The 22481-nt window shown below is 42.6% G+C and overlaps 1 protein-coding gene across 6 annotated transcripts in view; it reads left to right on the top strand.

Moving 5' to 3' along the window:
• Positions 1-22481, top strand: part of KIF16B (kinesin family member 16B) — a 3050718-nt gene that overhangs the window by 392500 nt on the left and 2635737 nt on the right. For all 6 annotated transcript variants that reach the window (XM_069608346.1, XM_069608345.1, XM_069608343.1 and 3 more), the window contains 2 exons: positions 9005-9121; positions 16017-16114. In XM_069608346.1, coding sequence (XP_069464447.1) covers positions 9005-9121; positions 16017-16114 — 215 coding nt within the window. The remainder of the gene's footprint in view (positions 1-9004; positions 9122-16016; positions 16115-22481) is intronic.

Below are 22481 nucleotides of genomic sequence, written 5' to 3'. Positions count from 1 at the left end.
TCAAAACACTCACCAGCCTACTCCTCAAATAGCTGGCCCGCCCTCAAGGCTACCATCAGGGTTGTGCGAGGCAGTCCAGCAAGAGAATGTGACGAGGGATACTTGGCCCAACTCTGTCTCCCCTACTGCGCTGAGAAATCATACCACTCCTAAGGAAACACTTCTTGATGATTTAAGGGGAGACCAGAGCCCTATGAACCTGGAACCTCAATGTCTCTCTACAAATAAACATATAGAGATAAGTTATAAAGGGCTGCGAAGAAGCTCAGCACGCTACCTTCAGTCACCTATAGCTGGGCAGAAAATTAGACTACGTCCCTAAATCTTTGGGCTCAAGCACGGAAATAAGTGCCATTAATTCAGTTTGATGTGCGGCGGTCCTAGATTGTACCCGTATGAACAGGCTAACTGACATGAGCATAATTGGACATGCGAATGCAGCTATTGATCTGGACACTATAGATGTACATGGCAGCGTGACTCCCCAAACCGAGAGATGACCAGGTTGAAGTGATTAAAAAAATAATCTTGGAAGATCTGGTTTCAACTGCATGTAGACCTAGTGCAGACCTAATTTTGATTGGGGACGGAGAAACTTCGAATTTAGAGAAGGCATACCAAATTCCCCTAGTGGAGCGGAAAACAACCGATACAGCAAGATCAAAGAGGACTTAAAAACAGAAACTTGCCAAAAAGAAACAAAATGTACACTAGGAAATTTCTGCATAACCTTTCCTTACCTGAGTGGGTCAAAAAAGTGGGAACATTGAGAAAACCTCGAATACAGCCGTTAACTCTGCTTTTGGAGGAAGACCCTCATGAATCCATTCACATGGCAGAGAAGATATTTCACCAAAGTGTTCCATCGGTCGTAGTTCCTCAAAGAAAGGTGCCATCTTTAGTCAACTTTAGTGGATTTACCTAATAAGGAGATACACCCATTCTTCTCTTTGCCCAGAAAAGCTCGTACTGATGGAGCGATTCCAGCAAAGGTGGCAGAAAAGGCCACCGAATCCGTACGGGAACACCAATCTCAAGGGGAACACTATTGAGGAAACAAACTTTCACCTTTTGCTCCCTTGCTGGTTCATCCACTGGCAAGGATACCTTCCTTGGATAAGTTGAACAGGGGCTTGACGACGGTGGGTGTGCAGACGGAAGACAGTGAACAATCTAACAGGTGTTTTAAACCACCTCCTTCCAATGAACCACTGGAATGCAGTTTGAAAAATAGCAATCCACTGATTCATTCGGAAATTGAGCTGCAATCATCTCCCTGCTTGTCTGTGGATTTATCCGTTTGATCGAATCTGCCGTTCCCTTTGATTAAACCTACTCCAAATGTCATACCAGTGGTTATCCACCAATCTTCTGTGATTTGTTCTCTGGAGGCTCCACTGGTGCGATTATGCCCAGAGGGTGTTTCCACAAATTTGGGGAAACTCTATATCCCTGAGGTTAATGGGGATCTGTTTAATAATTATTACAAGACCTTATCTACCGTAGCAGACTGTTAAGCTCACCTGACTCCCACGGAGGCGCAGGTCTGGTTTGGAGTGTTGTTGCTTCTTCTATGGTGAAGCGCAGGACCCGGAAGATGGACTGGACCGGACCTTCGAATCTGGCTTGTCTGGCTCGCAGGAATATCTTTCTGTATGTGAAAAGGGAGTATTAACAATCTGCGGGAGAAAGTATAAGCCTCCCGCTCCCTTCTCACCCCTCTACGAAACCCTCCTGCGACCCCCACGTGAAGTCTCACCTTAGGGTTTGAAAGGTTGAGCTCTCCATCCTGCTTCTCATGCATGGGCGCGTTGTATCCAGTTACTTCACTGGGATTTTGATTGTAGAGGGTTCAAGTTTTGTTTTCCCGGTATAGTACCATAAGGATTCTGTTAATGAGTATGATTCCGCAATAATTGTTCGTTGTCTCTTTTTCAGGTGCGGAAACTATTCCGAGAAGAGCTGTGGAACCGAAGAATGAGACTCTGGTGAGCTTGATGAGTTCTCTCAGTGTCAATGCGCTCACTAACGCTGATGTCTTTTTTTCCCCATAGGGGCCGGGGTCCGGAAATGCCTGAATGCGGCACCGACCCGAAACGAAGCTCAATCCAGAAGAAATCAGGTAAGTCTTTAATGGGCGTTTGGGTAATGTCTTTTCATGCGCCCACTAATGCTGATGTCTCTTTTTCCGGGGTCCGGAAATGCCAGGATGCGGCACCGACCCGAAATGAAGTTGGAATAACCCAACAGGTAAGCTTTGTAATGGAAATTAAGGTTTCCTTGTTTTCTTTCCCCTCTCACCTTTATTCTTGTCTTTTTCTCCGTAGGCGCGGTGATGTGTCTGCGAGTCCAGATGTCGCCGTAGAATGTGGTGGCACCTTGTACAGGTGAGTGAGATGCGGCGCTGCAGCGATCGATGCAATGTGATTTTAAATGGATGTCTTCCTTTTCAGGACCGTCGGCGAGATGTCTCCGGAATGCGGATTTAGCAGGTAAGGACTCTTCTTTACCCTTTTCTCTTCTCTTCTCTCTTTGCAGGTGTTCCAGGATGCTGGCAGGAGTGGCAGAAGACAGAATGCAGGAGCAAACACGGTGAGCGTCCAGCTGCTAGATGCAGAACAACGCGAAGCGTGAGTTGCTGCTTGGGCGTGGCTTAAATAGCCTTCAAAGTAGTTCCAGGTATGTATCCTTCCTCTCAGGTATGTATTCCTCCCCTGACCACACCCGTGTGGTTAAGTAGTTCCAAAGATAAAGTAGTCCCATTCAGGCCTCAGAAGGCCTGGATGTTGCAGCATGGTCTGCATCAGGTAAGTTAACACTAAGCACCTTTAACACGAAGTCCCCTTTTATGAGCCTGGCGCCTATGGCGCCAGGACTGTGGCCCGATATGAGCCTGGCGCCAAAGCGCCAGGACTGAGTCCAAAGAACCCCTACTTGAGGCTGTTGTGACTTCCCTTGAAGGCGTGATGTCTGCCTCTGGGGTAGCTGGGTCTTGTCTGGCACCTTGGAGGTAGGCATCATGACACAGACCAACTGTATCCTCTAGGGAAGGATGATAGCTACAGAATGAAGGTTAAACTAAGGGCACAGGGTTTTGGCAAGCCTTACACCTTTCAGTCTTCTGTAAAGAGCGCACCTCTAAACTGCTTTTACCTTCCAGAGAGCTTCCCTTTCATCCCATTTTTGGCCCAGAGTTGATGAGGGTGACACATTTGGGACGTAATGTAGTCAACCTATCCAGCCTTTTGCGGGATTCCATCTCAGTATGTTTAAATCGCTCAAATGTTCTGCTGATTCCTTTTTAATTTGGCCCATTACGATCTTTGTCCTCAATAGATATTGACAGAGTACTTGTCCTCGTAAGAGGGGATACAAACAGGTTTGTTTGTACATTGTGACAATATCAGGTCAGTAACCAGTCTGGATCCAGAGTTCTAATCTGCAGAAGATGGGTTTTAAAGCAGAACAGGGAAGCAATCTCAATCAGAATTAACCTCCCCCTTGTTAAAAGTCACTGCAGGGCAGCAAATTACCAACTGTATAGATCCCCCGACAGGGGCATGGTTGGGGTCTTGAGGGCAAGAGGGGGCAAGTAAGACATACTGTCACTCCAGCTTGTGTTAAAAGGAGGGGACATTGACGATAGGAGGGCCAGTTTCACTCCCACGGGCTAGACGCACATAAAACTGCTGAACGGGAATTCACGGGGAAATAGCCATCTTCTAACAAATGTGAAAACCATTGATAGTTTGAAAAGGGGCTCCGTCATTTTTTTTGCAAGAGACTTGTTTAACCCTGTCTCCACTACTTGATGGCTTTTACACATTTTCAGCAAAACCTAGTACAGGTGGTCGTCCAGCTGGGGGCCTTGCAACCGTTATTCGCATTAGACCGGGCTTATCAGCCCGGTCGTTAAAAATGACATTTATGGGATTTTAGCTGTTGAAACCTCTATCCCTGAGGAGAAATGGAACGTCTTATTAGTTAACATCTATTGGCACAGGGGTATGGGTGTCCTGAAGGATTTTATAAATGACCTTAACAACCTTATTTCCGCCTAGCAGATGGAGGGGTCCCGGCAGGTTGTTTTGGGAGGGGACTTAAACGTTGATGGCATCTGCCCACAACTTAACAGCAAACGTATGGGAACAGCTCCCAATTTCCACAAATACAAGTCATAAAATACAGGCCGGGCCGCAATGGCTTTGTGCAGCAGCCACTTGGGGGCTTAAACTGCTGAATTATCTGATTGGTAAGCATCGGGGTGGGAAGTGAACATGGGCTACGGGTACTAGTGAGTCCACTTTGGACTACATATTTGTGAGTCACTCTCTTTGAGTTATGAACAGAATTCATCAATTAAAAAAATCCATGGAGTGATCATTTCATTCTCAGTGCAACATTTGAAGTAAACTTAAATTACAAATCTGTTGAGCAGCTAAAGGGAGGAAGGGTGATTCTCAATCTTAGCAGGCCACAATGGTATCAGGTGGTCTCCTCTGAATATAGACTTATTATATGACTCTGTTGGTCTTGCAATGTCCACTTCGTCCTTTGAATGGAAGCTCAGGGTGTTCAATGTATTCCATGTTGACTCTACTTTAGAGGATTTAATGAAGAAGTTAAAAAGAGGCTCCAATCCTGGTTCTAGGTACAGTCATAGGTGACACCTGCATGTATATATATGTATATGTGTATATATATACACATATATGACGAAACGGTAGCTAATAGGAAAACAGCCATGAGCTGCGAAATCAAACTGCTTAGGAGAGTGGGATACCATAGTTCTCAGAATGCTGAAAAGATTAGGTTAAAAAAACAGATTCAAGAATGTCTGCAAACAAAAGAAAGCTGGCCTCTCAAAAAGAGATGCAGAAAACATGCTCAAAGCATTAATCAGCAAAAACTCTGGTGCATTCTGGTCTCTGATTAACAGACTTGATGTCCCACTACTTCTCTCCCGTTCCAACATAGTCCTGGAGAAGGACTGGGTTACGCACTTTTCCGATCTTTATGCTTTGGACAGCAACCACAGGTGTTGAGATCCTTGATGGAAAACCTGACTGCCTTTGAGCTGAGCTGCAGGTTGACAGAAATAGTGTAGGCAAGTTAATTAAAGCTTGCAAGACCTCTAAGGCGGCGGGCCCGAATGGGCTTACCCACAGCAATTTAAGAGCAGACTGCTATAATTGATCAAATGCCCTGGTAATCTTCTTTAAGAGTCTGAGTTCAATTCTATTCCTCCATTCTGGCACACTGGCACAGTGGTTCCGATTTTCAAGAGGGGAGCTAGATCGGATCCAAGGAATTATCGACCGATATTTCTCTTGGATTCTGATAGTAAGATCATTGCCTCCCTCCTGATGTCCCATTTGGAGGCTTGGGCCAAAGCAACAAACAGATTCCCAATTTTCCAAACAGGGTTTCGACGAGTACGCTCTACTAACCTCAATGGAATGGTGGTAAGGGCTATCCAAGAAAGTGGTTGGTCTGACAAAACTGCCCCTACCTACGTGGCCTCGATCGATTTATCAGGTTCCTTTGATAGAGTAGACCGCAGGCGACTGTGGTGGAAATTGGATTCTTGGGGAAGGCTGAGTGGCATGTTAAAACTTATTATGGCACTCCATGAGAGGTGGGAGGTGAAGGTGAGACTGAACAGAGAGGGCCTTTTGTCAGACTTTATCTCTACTCCGTCCGCCCTAAGGCAAGGATGTAAACTATCTCCCTTTCTGTTCAACCTTTACGCATCTGATGTATCAATATATCTAGGGTCTGGCTACTCAAAAATTAGGCAATGAAAAGATTCCCTGGTTAGCCTACGTGGGCGACTTCTTGTTGTTTGATCATACACTTGTAGGGATAAGGAGACTGCTAGCTGCTTTCTCAATATTTGCGGGTGAGAATGGCCTATTCATTCTATAAAGACCAAGATCCTCTGCTTTAGCAGAAGGCTCAAAATGACTTCTCTGGCATCGCCGGCTGAAAGGTCACTCTCCCACTATGTCACAGTACGACTTACCTGGGTTTCTTTATTTTGGCTCGCCCTTCTATTTTTAACCTCCAGCTAACTGTTAGACAAAAGATATCTCTCTTGCTAAACCAGTTGGCAATTGTGAACCAGAAATATGTCCGCTACTCGATAAAACCGACCCTAAAATTGTATGAAAGGAAATGTGTCCCTAAAATTATATACATGGCCTTGAATTATATTTCAGGGAGGCTTTGAACCGGTTGGATTGAGTAGAGGCCAAGGTTTGGAGGAGACTTCTGGGTGTACCAAGCTGTGTTCCCATTGCAGCTATTAGGTTTGCGTTGGGGATAACATCTATGAGAGCCCAATGCAATGGAACTGCTTGCAATTGTATTTCAAACTTTTGCTTCCTATTGATGCGACATTATATGAGGTAATGAGCAAAGCTATGGGTGTGATCCTGAGGGGTAATAGTCAATTTCCTATTTGAATAATTTCTCTCATATTGTAATTCTATTCTGGAAGACCTAAATGTGAACATTATGTCCTTTTGTTGATAATCCTGAAATGGTAAAAAGGTTATATGATCAGATGGGAGAAATGTGGGCTCTAGAATAGAACACTCCTGTGCTGAGCTCGGGTTTTTGTTGTTCTGGTCACCTCGTATTGTTTTGTGCAAGGTCACAGTTGTCATAAAGTAGACAACTAGTCTAAGAAGTGGTCAGTCAACACGTGTTTGTTTCGAACCCGAAGGTTCTTTCTCAAGGCAGGTAGGGTAATAAAGTCTTGGATTAATGAAAGGAGGTTGAGTCGTGAATCACTGTGTGGCAGATAAATCAAGATTTGCACTCAGGATTTCATGGCTAATGTCGTAGTTTTTGCCAGGCAGCATTCCTGGCAAACACTACGGCATTAGCCATGAAATCCTATGAGTGCAACCCTTGATTTATCTGCCACACAGTGATTCACGACTCGACCTCCTTTCATTAATCCATTTTCTGAAAAACAGCGCCATCTGTTGGACGTGAAAGCAACACAGGCTATACTGAATATTTTACGATTCCATTTCAGTGTTTCTGATTTAGAATGGCTCAAATATGTGCTGAGGAAGCAGCAGAGCGACGTGTAGCCAGATTTCAGGATGCACGGTTGCGAGCACGGCGATCGTGTTCTGCAGCTTCAGAGCTGCTGCGTTCATTCTGTTGAGAACGAAACAGGCTGAGAGTGGCTGAAAGACGTCAACGAGAAATAGCAGATCAACATCAAACACGACTACGTGCTCAGCAATCACGCGATTACAATCGCCTTGCATTCCAGTACAACCAGCTGATGATTATAGTTTGAGCCGGCATGTTCTCATTGGCACCATGACTGAAGTGTGTCCTTATTGGAAGGCTCTGAAATTTAATGGAGAAACGAAAGGAATGTGTTGCGGCGCCGGGAAAATTGAACTGCCTCAACTTGGAGAACCGCCAGAGCCATTAAAAACTTTGCTTGCTGGATATACCGCTGAATCAAACCATTTCCTATCTAACATCAGGAAATACAACTCATGCTTCCAAATGGCGTCATTCAGCGCAGAAATCGTAACAGCACAATTCATGCCAACTTGCGTTTGCAATCACCCTCAACAAAGCTCAAGGCCAATCACTAGAATTGTGCGGTTTACATCTAGACACGGATTGCTTCTCACATCGACAATTATATGTTACGTGTTTTACAGTCTGCAAACCAGACAATCTCTATATCTGCACAGACAATGGAACAACAAAAAATATTGTATGCCCACAAGCATTGTGAAATTAAACATATTAGAAATGTGTGCTTTCTGTTTTCTTTCTTTTTCATTTAACCGTACTGAGCCACAGCAACGCGTGGCCAGAGTCAGCTAGTGATTACTAAAAAAACACACCTTAACACACTGCAACCAGCGTATAAATCTTGTAGTCACAAGATCCTATGTAACTCACTTGCTGCAAGGTAACCGGGAAACCCTACTAGGTTATATGATCAGGATTGGGTGGAGACTACTGACAAAATACAGTTACCCGTCTTTGGGTCACCTGAGACATGAATACAAAAATAATGGGACTATTCCCCCATACTTAATTCTGTTCCCATGTATCATTCGAAGAGCAGTGTTTCTACGTTTTCATTGGAACGTGCTGCCCACACTTGAGATGCTTCAAAGGAGGGGGCAAAATGAAAAGGACAATAAATCATGTAGATTCTGTAATATTGGGGATAACATTGAAACGACTAAGCATTTACTTAGAGTGCCCTGCATTAACTTTTCTGCGTATGAGCTTTTTCGGTAAGATGTTACTCTCAGTAAATTGGATGCATAGTGATTCATTGTGGCAAAGACGTTTAAGCTCACCGTTTGTGTCTGATGCGTGAGCTGTTGCATGTTTTTTTAAATCAATTGATTTGACTTTTTCTGGTTAATTAGATAATAGTTTTCTGGATTCGTTTTATTTACTTTTCATTTCATAATTTGTTTGCACTTATATTTTATTGTGCATTGGTTTTATAATGTCTATATTTAACTGAAATAGTTGTAAAGGTTTACATGTTAAACCATAAACAATAAAAAACAATGGTATTCCACAACAAAATCAATGGTCCTTATCCAGTCGCTTTCCCAGATTCTCTTTTTTACCTTTACCAGGTTAGTTAGTTAGTTAGTACTCAACTGATGTATCCAGGGAGCTTAAAATATCAAACCACTGTGTCTGTGATTCTATAATTGTGCTGTTTGATTGTATAATCTGATATATCAAACACTACTTGCCCCTTCGGGACATGTGTAGGACATGCAGTTTATTTACAGTGCCACTGCATGGAAAAGTAATTGCCTTGCTTGTCTGGAAAGATGGAAGCGAGATTATGTGAATGCTTGATAGTGATCTATAGTGTAAACGCTCATTGCCAAACTGATTTTGTAATCACAAATGTGGGCTGCATTGCTTAGATGTACTACCAAGCGGCATGGTCTAATGTGTTCTTTTTTAAATATCTCCTTAGGTTTTCAAAAACCTTGGCACGGATGTGCTGACCTCAGCTTTTGAAGGTTACAATGCCTGCATCTTTGCTTATGGACAGACTGGATCCGGGAAGTCGTATACTATGATGGGCAATCCTGTAGGTATTCGGGGTGTTTTGATTACTGGTTTGTGTACGGCTACGAACATCATTAGGTTGTAAACCCTTCCTGTTGTTTTTGTAGCAATTTTGAACAATATGTAGCCAGGCTGTCATTTTATCTCAGTACGTGAATGTGCAAGCAGCACAATGTCCACCCGTTGACCAAATGCGTAAGGTGTGGACATCTGTAGAATACATGTTAATTAGCTCCGAATTCGATTGATCTCCAGGTAGGAAACCTCTGTAAGGTTTGCTGCAGTCACTGAACGAACAAAATGGAACCATCGTGATATAAAATGACAGTGCACCATATTCAATAATAGAATTCTGCCTTTGAAAACCAAATCATATAATAAGCATTGGGTAGTTTAGTCAGAGACTTCAAGCACTGCAGTGAATTGAAACAAGGAGGCTAATTTTCGCATAGTCATTCCCTAAATTCTTCATGTAACCCAGTCTGCAGGGTATCGTACAGCTCTTACCATTAGTAAAATGGAATATAATGGCTTACTACCGCCTCAGTCGGCGTGTACAGGAGCACAAACACTATATAGAATGTGCGCAGAAACCAATTACGCAAAATGCTGCATGGGGAGCAGCGGAAAACATGAACCAAACGAGTAGTTCTAGAGACAGTGCGTGGCGTCACATGAACCAAGCAGCTTTGTGACCTAGCATAAAACCCAGTACCAGTGTAACGACTATATTCCAAAACCGATAAGGAATGTGTCTATGAAGAATGTAACTGCCATATCATGAACAACTGCTTTAAAGTATCTTTCATCTGCACCGAAGTAGTTAATCTATCTGGGACAGTTAACCATATAAGAACGCACATTAATAGTCAAAGGAGCCATTAACAATGCATACACTGTTATGGTCATTTAGCTCAGGCTATCACTGGCTACCCCTGGTCTGGATTTGCTGGGCAAGATCTGTGTGTGCTGTAGTAGACACAGAAGGATTCGGATCCAAACTAGAAAACAATAATATTGTCTCTGTATTAAGCACAGCTTCTGCACCTCTTCCAGAGGCACTGCCACTCAGTTCCTCAGTGTCACCGCATTTGGTGAATACTATAAGTACTGGGAAAAATCTGTGAAGAATAACCAGCACTATATTCAAACCTTCACCGCACAGTGCCACTGGCCACCATGCAATTCCAGGCAAAACTGGTATCTGAATCCATTAAAATGAAAGTGAAACTGGGTGCAATACTCTACTAGGTGACTGGATCTGTCAGTTGAGTCTCTGTAAAAATGGTCACTTGTGAAGGAAGTGATCAAGAATCGCAGCATTTCTACATTCAACAATCTTATCTTAGGTGAAAAAAACTCTAAACATGACGTCACCCTGTAAAAGTACATTTTATGATTTTATTCCTCTGAAACAGGATAATCCAACCCCACTTGCTGTTTGAGAAGAACTGAAACCCTATTATTTGCACAATAAAGCTATGAAAGTGCAGGCACTGTTACACTTCCTTAGACCTCAAGAGAGTTGTCTTTGAAGGTGTTTATCTTGGAGGCTGTCGTCCTATGGTGGGCAAAGGTCTCCACTTGTAGGGTTTGGTGGGTATTATTGTGGGCCTATTTTCGCCTTGGATTTTACTGCAATGTTTTTCTTGTTTATTTAAGGCCTTTTATTTTATAATATTTGTTTGACATTTTTTGTTTGACATTTTTATAATGTTTGTATGATTTTTATTTGTGTATGTTAAATTGTTATATTATGGCTTCAGAGCTTTTGCTTGCCATTTCCACAGTCAGCCCCCAGTGTACAGCGTCAGTTGGGTCTCTACACCAAGGGCTTGGGTAGTGAGCAACAATAGGCAGCTCTTAAGCTGGGGCCTGCAGGAAGCAGAGGCCGACTTTAGCACTTTCTGCACCTGCTTCGCTACACTGCACTCCATGAGATGACACTGTTAACTGGACAGAGAACGAGCTGGTGGTATATCTTGCACATCAAGAAATTAGGGCATTGCTAACTGTGACAAAACAGACTCCTTTCACATCATCCACCAATGACTTTCTATATGCTGATGATGGTGCAGTTTCAAAGTATCCCCGAAAAGGACTGAGCAATTTAATTTGTCTTAACACATTATCTTGTGGAATATCTCTCTGAGAAAAGATCAGACTGTGTTCTATTACACGTCCATTCCCAGCTTGTTGTAAATACCCCAAGAGCTGCAGAAAACCAGCTTCTCACATTTGGTTATGCGATAAGCGACGACGTGGGAAGCCCAAGAAATTCCAAAGACATCACAATCCAAAAGACTTCATTGAAAGGCAGTAACTTAACAGCAAATGAGCAAAGAAGATGTTCTCTCCTAGAACACTTTGAGCAAGGCAACACAAGACGTGAGTCAAACACACAATTCCTCGAGAAGATTGGTCGCTCTACCGATGTAGCCAGATCAGAGTTCACACCGGTAGCTGAATTCAATCTATGACATGAAGGAGTGCTCCCTAATCTCCTGGAATACGCGAGGATTTATTAATTTACTGCAAGATAATGAATTAGCCAAATAAATTACGTGCTTTGCTTGCAAGAAACCTGAATGCGTTTGTGAAGGCTACACTATATCCTTAAATCCAGCCTTGAAAAACCTGTGTGGACGTCCTTTTTCTCGATTACTAACCTTGGTGAAGAACCTACCAGAGTGGTGTGTGTTGAAATCCTTGCATCCAAATGCATGTGTGCACTGCACAATCACAAAAATAACGCACAAAGCACCAACAGTGAATGAGCACATATTGGTGTTAAAGGTTTATTGGAACCCTGCCAAAATCTCAACATCTAAATTCCTGCCATCAATAGCAATGCTAATTGATGACTTTATGTTGGAATATGTCAACTTTTCCATGATTGTGTGTGGAGACCTCAACTATACCTGGGTTGACAAAGCCGGCCACATTAAAGAAACATTTACTGATCCACTTGCCATTCATGGGAAACGATGGCTCGATGCTTTATCCAATAGGAACTGTGAAATGTTAAATGGACAAACCACTGGTGATATTCCAGCGTAAACTACTTGGTCTAGGAATAATTCCTATAAAACCCTAGACTATATATGGGCGTCCCGTGATTTGATCCAAAAAATCAACACAGTCGGCATCTGTTAGATGTTGAACAGTGACCATGACGCTGTCTCATTGTGCTGGTCAATAAAATGTAGTCCAACAGTACTGAATGAGGTCTATACAGCTTCATTGGAGGTAAACCAAGGCTTAAATTGGTTAAGATTGATTGCAACTCAGATCGACGAGTTATTGCATAGGCTAGCACGTCAATGCAAGAGGTGAAAACTCGATTGACTGTGTCCCACTATTAGCTCAATTTCATTCGAAACAAATTGGATTCAAGACTGATCATCTAAAACATAAACATCCTTTTAGTAAAAAAGTCCATATTGGGAAGAAAAAAAAGTTGCTTGATAACCTTAGGAAACTCAAGAGAAAACATCTATTGGCAGATTTCCTGGTTAAAAAAAAAAAGCGACAACAGTATAGGAACTGGCTGATTTCGTACAAACTAACTTGTGATCAAGAACAGGCAGAAACTATGGTAAAAGCAATATGTAACAGACAGACTCGTGAAATGTGGACAATTATTAATGCTGGCTCATTGACGCAGGAAGCAAATATGTTAGTTGGAGTGAATGAATCAGCTTGGGTGAAACACTTTGCTAAAGTTTTTAAAGCACCTCTGACTAAAGCCCCTGTCCCCCTTCAAAGCCCGGAAATAGCATGGAACTTTGAGTGGGAAAACTCTGAAATAGAAGATGCCATCACAAGGCTCAAGAATTCCAGAGCGGCTGGCCCGGATGGTTTTATCTAACCTAATGTTAAAGAAAAACAAAATTCAGTGGACCTCGTTCATTAAATCTCTTTGATAAAATCTCAGACAAAAATAAAATCCCAAGTTCCTGGCAATCAGCAGTAGTGGTCCCTATCTTTAAGTAGGGGGATCAAGCAGATCCTGTAAACTACCGGCCGATTGCCTTGCTTGATGTTATTGGCAAAATCTTTGCATCATTTGTACAAAAACAATTGGCTAAGTGGGCAGTGGAGGAAAAAATAATTGACGACAGGCAGACAAACTTTACTAGAGGTGTAGGGGTGGAATTAAATCTCACCCTGCTTAATCTCCTAAAACTTGACACCATGAAAAATAACAAAAACCTCTTCCTGGCCTTCATAGACATGTGTCAAGCTTTTGACCGAGTTAATAGAAGGTGAATGTGGACTAAACTGCAAAGTTGGAATTGTCCGAACTATTTATTTTAATCTATAATACAACTGCACTCGAATACTTCCATTTGTGTAAGATTAAATGCAAAGGGTGAGTTGCCCGAAAGCATCCAAACAGAGAGGGGTGTCGAGCAAAGCTGCCCTCTCACAGCCTTCATTTCTAAACTGTACATCGCTGACATGCCTGACGCCTTGTCCACGGCAAAAGCCTTTCCACCACGAATAAATGGAAATCAAATTAGCTGGGCAATTTATGCTGATGATTTGGTCTTGGTAGACACGGCATAAATAGACTTTCAACACCCATTATCGAAGCTAGAATCCTTTCTGGACGCTAACGATATGGAAAGAAATGTCGAAAAATCAAAAATGTTAGTCTTTGGAACAAACCATGGAGCAAAAGGAAGACATTTCAAATGGTATGTAGTTGGAAGACAACCGGAGCGAACACAAAACATAAGATAACTTGGGATCATATTTAACACCTCAATTCGAGAATGGCAGTGGACTAAAGAACTGACTCGAAAAATGCATCTTGAAACTTCAAGGTGCAAAGCTCTATCGAGAATTTGGGAAATTACATTCATGCCAATATTGATGTTTTACCGGCAGAAAGTGGTGGCAACAATAACCTTTGGTATTGAGGCCAGTTGGAACATCAATTACTCCTTATGGAACCAGTTAGAAGGCCAGTTTTGGCAAAGAGTCCTAAAGTTGTCCAAAAACGTCTCTATTACAGCCGTTCGATATGAATCGGGACTTCAATCCGTCAGCTCAGTAGTTCTGTGGAAATCAATCTCCCTGCTCCAAAAGATGACAAACCTTACCAACGACTGTTAAAAGATTGGTATGGTAAAATTCTAAGTACTCTCGAGCAGATTGGGGCGAACCTTGAACTATTACATACCAATCCATGTGCTGACCAAAAAAAAAGGTGAAGTACTGTGACTGGATAAATACCATCAACCATAGAGCTAAGCTAAAATCCAGTCTTGATCTCAGTGCAGAGTCTCGTGGTGTTAACCATCTCCAGAGTTATCTGCAAAAAGTCCCCTCAAGATATCAATTCATCCGGCTGAGATTGAACCAACCACCGACCAAGGAGATGCTGTTGCTAAAACATGACCAAAAAAGCAGAAATAACCGTTGTCGATTTTGTTGGCTTGAAGTGGAATCTCTGAAACACTTGGTAGTCGAATGTTCAGCTCTAAACCTTATAAGAACTGCGGCCTTGAGGAAATGTTCTCCCTTGAATGGGGAGATGGATCATTGGTGGTTGTACATATTGTCAGGTCACAACCAGATGTTAACATACGCAGTTATTAATTATCTTGACAGTTTTCTACAGCACAAAGATTTGCCAGATGGTTAGAAAGAGACTGGAACAATCAGGGAAGTTAATTGGGTTCAGTGGTTTCCCTTTTCTCTGTGCTTCTGGCTCTACTTTTAGTTCATGTTTAACGATAACCCTGATTTTCCTTTATTTTCCTTTTATTGATGGATGTATGAATACTAGTTGACTATATGTAAATAATTAGGATACATCGCGATTTTTTTAAATGTTTGCAACAAACTGAACAAAATAAAGAAATTAGTCAACTATCCAAAATGATCATATGAAAAAATTATTTTGAATTGCTAACAAATGCAGAGGACGGAAATATATTAACCAAAAAATGTAATGGAATGATATTATATACAATCATTTTGGCTCAGAGATATGTTCTTTTGAAAATATTTGGAGATATAATGTGAACTAGATTAATGAAAATTCGGGTCAGTCTCCAAAAGAGTGCACCAGACTTTGATGGCAATGGAAGAATCAGTAGCTCGATACCTTTGATGCAATTTATTCTCCACTCAACATTTGTGAAGCTTGTACTCCTCAAATAGCACTAATCACAAAGCTTTGTTGTTAGGGTAAATATTTAAAGTTGCAAGCTATTAGCCAGCCATGAACAGGTAGTTGCCACCTAAATTCTACACATACACACTGCACACCATTTCTTATTTGCCATAAGTCAGTTAACACTAGCCAATGGCCACTACTGAGTACAGATTTCGATCCCTGTTCATTGCTAGCCAACGCCTCATATCAACGGTTTCCTGTCGCTCTATGTGAAATAATTCTGTCTGAAAGAGTGTTATCCAGCCAGGCCTAAAATGGACCAGAAAAAGAGGAGGAAAAAAACCAGCAGCTGTAATGGCATAGAATTTTAATTATAATTAAGCCTTTTCTTTCATCACCTTTGTCGGTCGATTAGGATTTATTGTTAACGTGCCTGTACAGAAACCATTTCTCAGTGGCGCCACAACGTCTGCAATACATTTTTTGGTACCAGACGGTTTGCATTCCCAAAAATTGTTCATGTTGAAGATGTAATGGGCTAAATATATTCTTTTTACTGAGATGTAGAACTTTTTAGTCACAAGCCATCTTGCTATGTGAGTGCAGTACCCAGCCATTACTTCTGTGATCCAAGCCAGTTTGGAACATTCTGTTAGCATGTGATTGAATGCAGCCCTTCTTAGAATCTGTTGTGTTCTTATTCTGATCCAAACTAATTATTTTCCTTTACACTTCAATTTGATATTATTGGCAGCATACACCAAATGTCATTTTTTCATGACAGGGTGATTCTGGCTTGATACCGCGAATATGTGAAGGATTATTTAGCAGAGTTGCTGAAACAACAAGATGGGGAGATGCTTCTTTCCGAGCAGAAGTGAGGTATGTTTGTAGCGTTAATTTCATATAGGTGCTTTTCTTTAGCATTCAGAACTATGAACATTTCAATTCACTGGTTTAAATATTATGCATTGATAACCTATGTATTGGAGCATATTTTCTGCATCTTGTACAATTCATTGATGTTAAACTTCTCACTGAGGACGTGGAAACAGGGGCAGCATTAATTTCCTCTTCACCAACAAAATCACCTGCAGTGCAACGTAAGCCTGCTCTCCAATGAAGATATCCAGCTGCCCCACGTCCATGATGCTCACTAAACGCCTTCAGGTCTTGTGCGAGATGCATCCAGATATTTAAGGAAGTTATTTAAAAGATACCGGTCACTACAAAAGTTTTTTCCATTTCTAGAGGAAACATTAACCGGGTACAAGTCGAGCTTGGGGGATGTTTGGGTCCATATCTCTGTCATCTGACAAAGAGGATGAATTATGTAAAATATAATTGTACACATCAAGTTGAAGTTGTTATAGCATTAAAGAAACCAGCACTTTCTTTTTTGGAAAACTATTATATTCAGAAATTGCAAACAACAAATGTGTTACCTGAAGTAAAAATAGTCTGAATAGGCAGTATTCTACATGTCTTATACATGCCTCTGGCTTCTCCAATCACCAGCATGCGCTCCAGGTAGCCTCCACAACTGCACATGATAGTATACTTTACCCCAAAGAGTGGCACGAAAGGCACACATAGCAATCAACCATGCCCTATGCACACTGCAGTAAGATGCCCATAAAGGGTGGTAAGCCGTAAAATACATTTAGGTAAGGGTTTGCTGCAGGCACATTTGGAGGGTCCAGTGATAAAGAGTAATAACACTGTACTTCAAAAGATTTTAGGATATTTAGTATGGTTTCTTGGGCAAGTAAGTTCTTGTCTCTCTTCACAGCAGCTTCTAGAGTTTGTTGCATGCAAGAAGCCCAGAGTCTGTATACCCTTTCTCACACTCTTAGGCCAGGCAGCAGCCTCTACCTTTGAATAAGTGGCAGAGTCTCTTTCAGCTCCGTATACACAAGATCTATATACAAGGGTTCCATTGGACTTAAAATTACTAATGCTTTCATTGTGGGGTCCACAGGAACTAGTGGTTGCGGAATCATCATGAGCTACTGGTTTTTCCCTTATGAAATACCTATAATACATAAAATAAATTGTAGCAGAGTCGGGCAAGGACATGGAGTAGCAGGGATATCCATTATATGGCCCACTGGCTACTTGCGCCCCTTCAGACCATTTGCCGCCGCCTCTGCCCCCCCATACCCCACAATTAACCTTTGTTCTGGTTCTACTGCCACACCAGGCCCCACAGTAATGGAGCTGGTAAAGGGACTGCGTTCGGAGTTTAGCACTTGACGAACCTTTGACTTGTATTTATTTTACCATCAACTTCAGGATGAGAGCCACAGAAGGTCCTAAACACCTATTCTGTCACAGTCCCAGGGGGTTAAAAGGAGCAGCTTAAAGGATGATAAAAGAGCTCATAAGAGAGGAAGATAAATATTGAAAGAAAAGAAGCATTATTGAAAGCCATATGATTTGGCTTTTGGATTGAAACTTTGTGTTTTGACACCCAGATTTTTGTTTTAAAGTTGCAGCCATATATGTTCAGGTGCTGCGATAATATGCAGTCACTACCTCCCAACACCTGAGTAATGCCACCAATGCTAGGTAAAGTCCACTATGCATGGAATAGTTACTACATGAAATGTTAAGCCTCACGTGTCCAGTTGCTGCCATCACATGCCAAGAACAGCCTCAAGTGCCCGAGTAATGCCAGTTAATGCCTTATACAGGGCAAGGTCCCCATTTATAAGGTGCAGCACTCGCATGTCCAACTGCTGCATATCTCAAGTGTAGACTTAAATGCTGTGTTCTGTTGTATTTTGTAAGGGGCTTTACCGCCACAAGAAACCTCTTGGTGCTACTACCATTGGCATTCATGGGTTCATTGAGTGAGAGAAAAGTGTCCAAGCATTGTAATAAGATGCAATATTTTCTCTTTTCTTTTAAAGATTAGGAACTCGGATGCTTCTCTCAAATGTGGCAGTAATGCCGTCAAATGGCAGTTAATGCCATATACATATGGGACTGTCACAATTTCCTTTAAAATGCATGATATCAAATTACTTTCTAAAAATGTTATTATTCGTTTTTTAGCAAAACATTTTTTTTTTTTAAACTGCCATCACATTGTTTCCTCAGTGTTACTGGTCTGAGGTGCTTTGAAAAGCTTGATTTGGCACTGTTTCTGTTTTTCATAATTAATCCAATAGGAGTGCTTTCAAACCTTCGTATACACTGTTCTTTGCAACCTTTCATCTCTTACTAATGTTACTTGTTCAGCATGCTGTAAAATGCACCATTTGGCACTAGTTTCAACCAATATTCCTTGGGGGAAACAGCCAAACTCTTCTTGTATGGTTTCATTGAAAGGTCTGGTGGTAACATAGATACAGTCTATTTAAGTGCCCACCATATTGCAGGCCTGTGGCAGTATATATCTCTGGCATGGTTCCCTTGGAAAGCTGCCGCAAGTAAATACCATTTTTCCTTCCACCCAAGAGGCAAAAATAAAATGTGCAAAATGTCCCCATATGTATTCTAAATACTTCCCTTTAATACAGAGAACACTTTTGTATAAGAACATTGTAAGGGGGTGAAAATGTGGACACCTCTGATGCCCAGGTTCACCATGTAATGCATACAAATGCATAACAGGCCCCCTTTTTGTGTATTAAAAATGTGCAGCAGCATGATGAGACGCTATTTTATCTAAACCATTTCCATCCTTATTCCGCGTGCTAATTGACTGAAATGCAGTATTTCAGTAAATCCTCTATCGTTACCAGCATTCCAACCTGCAATGAGGAGGGATCCTCATTACTTGCTGGTAATAATGCAGAAAAATCCTCTGTCTGCTATGAGGTTTATGAACTGGCATTTAAATGATTCCATGTGCTTTCAATATTAGTGGTTCAATGTGTTTTTAAAAAGAACATATTTTTTGGGATTTGGAAACCCCACTCTCGTAAAGCACTGTCATTAAAACCAAAGTATTCATTTTCGGTGGGTGCTTTCAGTGTTGAGCAGTGTCCTGCGATTAGTGTGGCTCCTGCATTATGTGACTATTCACATGCTGTTGTCACTCCCCCCCTCCCCCCCGCCCCAAGTGGAGATCCTTTTCCATGAGGCTAGGAAGGTGCGGCCGGTACCCAATATTCCCCCTAGGGGTGGTTTAATGCTGGAGGACCTCGTGGGGAGGGACTCCACTTCTGGGCATAAGGACGATCACGTGGGGTGCAGCCCTTGAATATTCACTTCCCAACATTCCCTAGCCTCCCCCATTGTTCAGAGCTGTTTTGTTGAAAGTAAACCTATGCACTTCTGTAATACGGGGGTAAAGCTAAAGCCAAAAGTACTAGGACCATGAAGAGCGCAGGACACGTGAAGGTCTTTAACTCTGCTAGTACTGGTAGGAGGTGGCCCCAAGGAGGCATGAAGATAAAGTTATCAACAAGAACAAATGACTTTTTCAATCCGCCAGGGCCGGACTAGCAACATTGTAGAATTATGGACAACTGACTAACCAAGCTATCAAACCCAGCCGATAGAAGCTACAGGCACGGAAACCAGTGGGAGTTTCAAAAGCTGTGGGCAGGCCAGAGTCAGAGTAGAGCAGAGGATGCCGGCGAGGGAAGGAAGAAGTTCTCTGAGCAGCCAGCTGACGCAGACCGAACGCAAAACAAGAGCGAATAGCTGAGCAACAGAATGGAGCATGTAGCTCCCACAACGCTTCAGAAACCGAAGGGAGAAGACCAGCACAGCAAATAGAAGAACCCCAGACCCAGAAGTCCCGGTGGCGCACCTAAATCCCTTTGAAGGTAACGAGAGGTGCAAGAGACCTGGAGGGGACACGACAGTGGAAGCTAGAAGGGTCGGGCACCCTAACCAGCATAAGCTGAGCATCCGAGGAGAGTGTCCTCATCACAGTGGCGACTATAAGCCCACTGACCCAGCAGAGAAGGGTCTGGTACCCCAACAAAGGGGAACTGAGCAAGCAGGGAGAACCTTCTCTCTGCAGTGGCGGCACTGAGCCCAGTAATCGGCAAAGAAGGATTTGTGACTTTGCTAATGACAAAACAGAGTGACAAAGTGTACATCAAGCTGAGGGTCGTGAGAAAGAACTTTTGAGACACCAGAGAAGGGGGTCGTTCTCTTGGAGAAGGGGCCAAAGCTCTTGGATCATACTTCACAGATGCCAGGCGAAGGGAGTAATTTCCCCTGGCCTTTTTGTGAACTGTGCCAAGCAATACCATTCTCCTGGTACCGAACTGAGTTGTAGAGACACCGGGGGAAGAGTGTCATTCCCCCTGGTTTTATTGGAAACTTTGTTGATCTACACCAGGGGAATGGAGCCATTTTCCTGGATTTGAAGTTGTGTAAAGGTTTTGTGAAACCTGCAAGCCAAGGGGAGGAAGTCATTCCCCTGGTATATTTTTGTTCCAGAGAACATTCTTTTGAACATTATCCAGGCATCAGGGGAAGGGAGACGTTGTCCTGGAGAAGGAACTTTCTTTTGAATTATCTTTTAGTTATACTGGCCTTTTGCTTTGACAGGCATCTTTACAGACCCTTTAGTATTAGTTTTGAAGCAGGGAAACCCCTCTTAGAAATAGGGATACTGAGGGACTTGTTATACATGAATAAATGTCTATAGCCAACACCATGCCACCTTTTGTGTAAGCTTCAACACCCTAACAATTAACACATATTGAAAGGGAAACTTGGAAGTCCCAGTATTTTAAAAGTGACCAAATGAATTTGGGCTATTTCCTGAAACAGTGCATTTGGTATATGTGTGGGGACGGCTATATGAGGAAGGACCACGCAGTTGGAGGCGAGCCTCGGGGGGGGGGGGGGGGGATGACCCGCCACCATCAGATGAAAATACATATCCCCCTTCCTTCCATTTCTCATGCCTTTATGGCATACTGTGTCAATCACCTTCAACCACCCATAAAACCTACTGTTGATATCTTTCAATATTCTGGGAATAGAATAGCAAAGACTGCCTATCATTCCCATGTATATAGGAACACTGGGACGAGGAGGCTGAACGGTGTAATGAGGTTTGGTCAAGCCCAGGGGCCCAGGAAGCGCTCTAGTGGTTTTGAGAGTATGATAGGTGCTGGGGCATTTAAAAACCATGACCAGCATGCCTGGAGAAGCTTCGTCCTCTCTGTGCTGCCCGAGGGACTGCCGAGCCACAGAGAAGACCGGGGATCCTGGAGGCTTGGGGGAAGGAGACCGACTGCTGAAGCAGGTTTGCCGTGCTGGAACCGTACCAGGAAAAGAAGGGAAATCTTCCTGGTGGCCACGGGAACCGAGAAGCAGCACCAGCCCCGTCTGAATACAGAGAAGGGTACAGCAACAGAGCTGGAGCCACGAAGGATACAGAAGCCGCTATGCAGAACCGGTGAGCCTGTGAAGAAGAGACTGGATACCGGAGCGTTGCTTCATGTTGACTGCGAGAGGACTGGAGAATGCCACAAGAGCCAATGAGTACTGAAAAGGCAACCTGGGACACCGCAGCACTTTGGAAACAATATACGTATAAATATATATTTTTTTCCCAAAAACATTCTCAGATGGTAGTTGGTGTTTATTGTCTTTGCAATTTACGCTGCAGCCAACAACACTTTTACTTTGGAAACTGTACACACAAGCAAAGGGTAAGGTCAATCCAAGGCTCTTAAACTAATCAGCTTGCAGCTACTGGAACTGTTTGTTAATGCCACAGAGAGCGAAACAGGTACAAAAGAATGAGTTTCCTCTAATGTAAACAGGACTCTGGCTAAACCAAACCTCTGAGCTGAAGGCACAAGGAGGAGGAGGCTGCCCTTGCAACCCCTTCACTAGTTCATCAAAACCAGTAGGGAAACAGACTAGAACGGAGCCCCAAACAGGATGGCATCTGCCTAGGTGGCAGCCAAAGCCCACTTTACTCAATCATCCTTGGAAAGATGACATGGTAACAATGTGGGCAGAGGCTATTTAACTATTTACATCAAAATAACGGATGAAAGGACATTGTCATTGCAGAGCTCCCCCTTCAGTCAGCACATGCGGTTGAGTGCATTATACACACTTGATCACAACGCAAAAGGTCCCAACAACATACAAGATAGAAGACCTACGCCACGTTTCTGCAGCATCTTGAACGGTGTGCAGTTATAATGTCGACTGCAAAAAGTCGAAAACAAAAATGTGGGAAAAAAAAAGTCCAAAAAAGAAATGTCGGAAAAAAACCATTGAATGTGTTTTTTTTTTTTTTTACTTGTATGTT

The sequence above is a fragment of the Ambystoma mexicanum genome, chromosome 4q (genome assembly GCF_040938575.1).
Source record: "Ambystoma mexicanum isolate Mex_15411 chromosome 4q, UKY_AmexF1_1, whole genome shotgun sequence".
Taxonomy (NCBI): domain Eukaryota; kingdom Metazoa; phylum Chordata; class Amphibia; order Caudata; family Ambystomatidae; genus Ambystoma; species Ambystoma mexicanum.
This window is presented reverse-complemented; position numbering and strand designations above follow the sequence as displayed.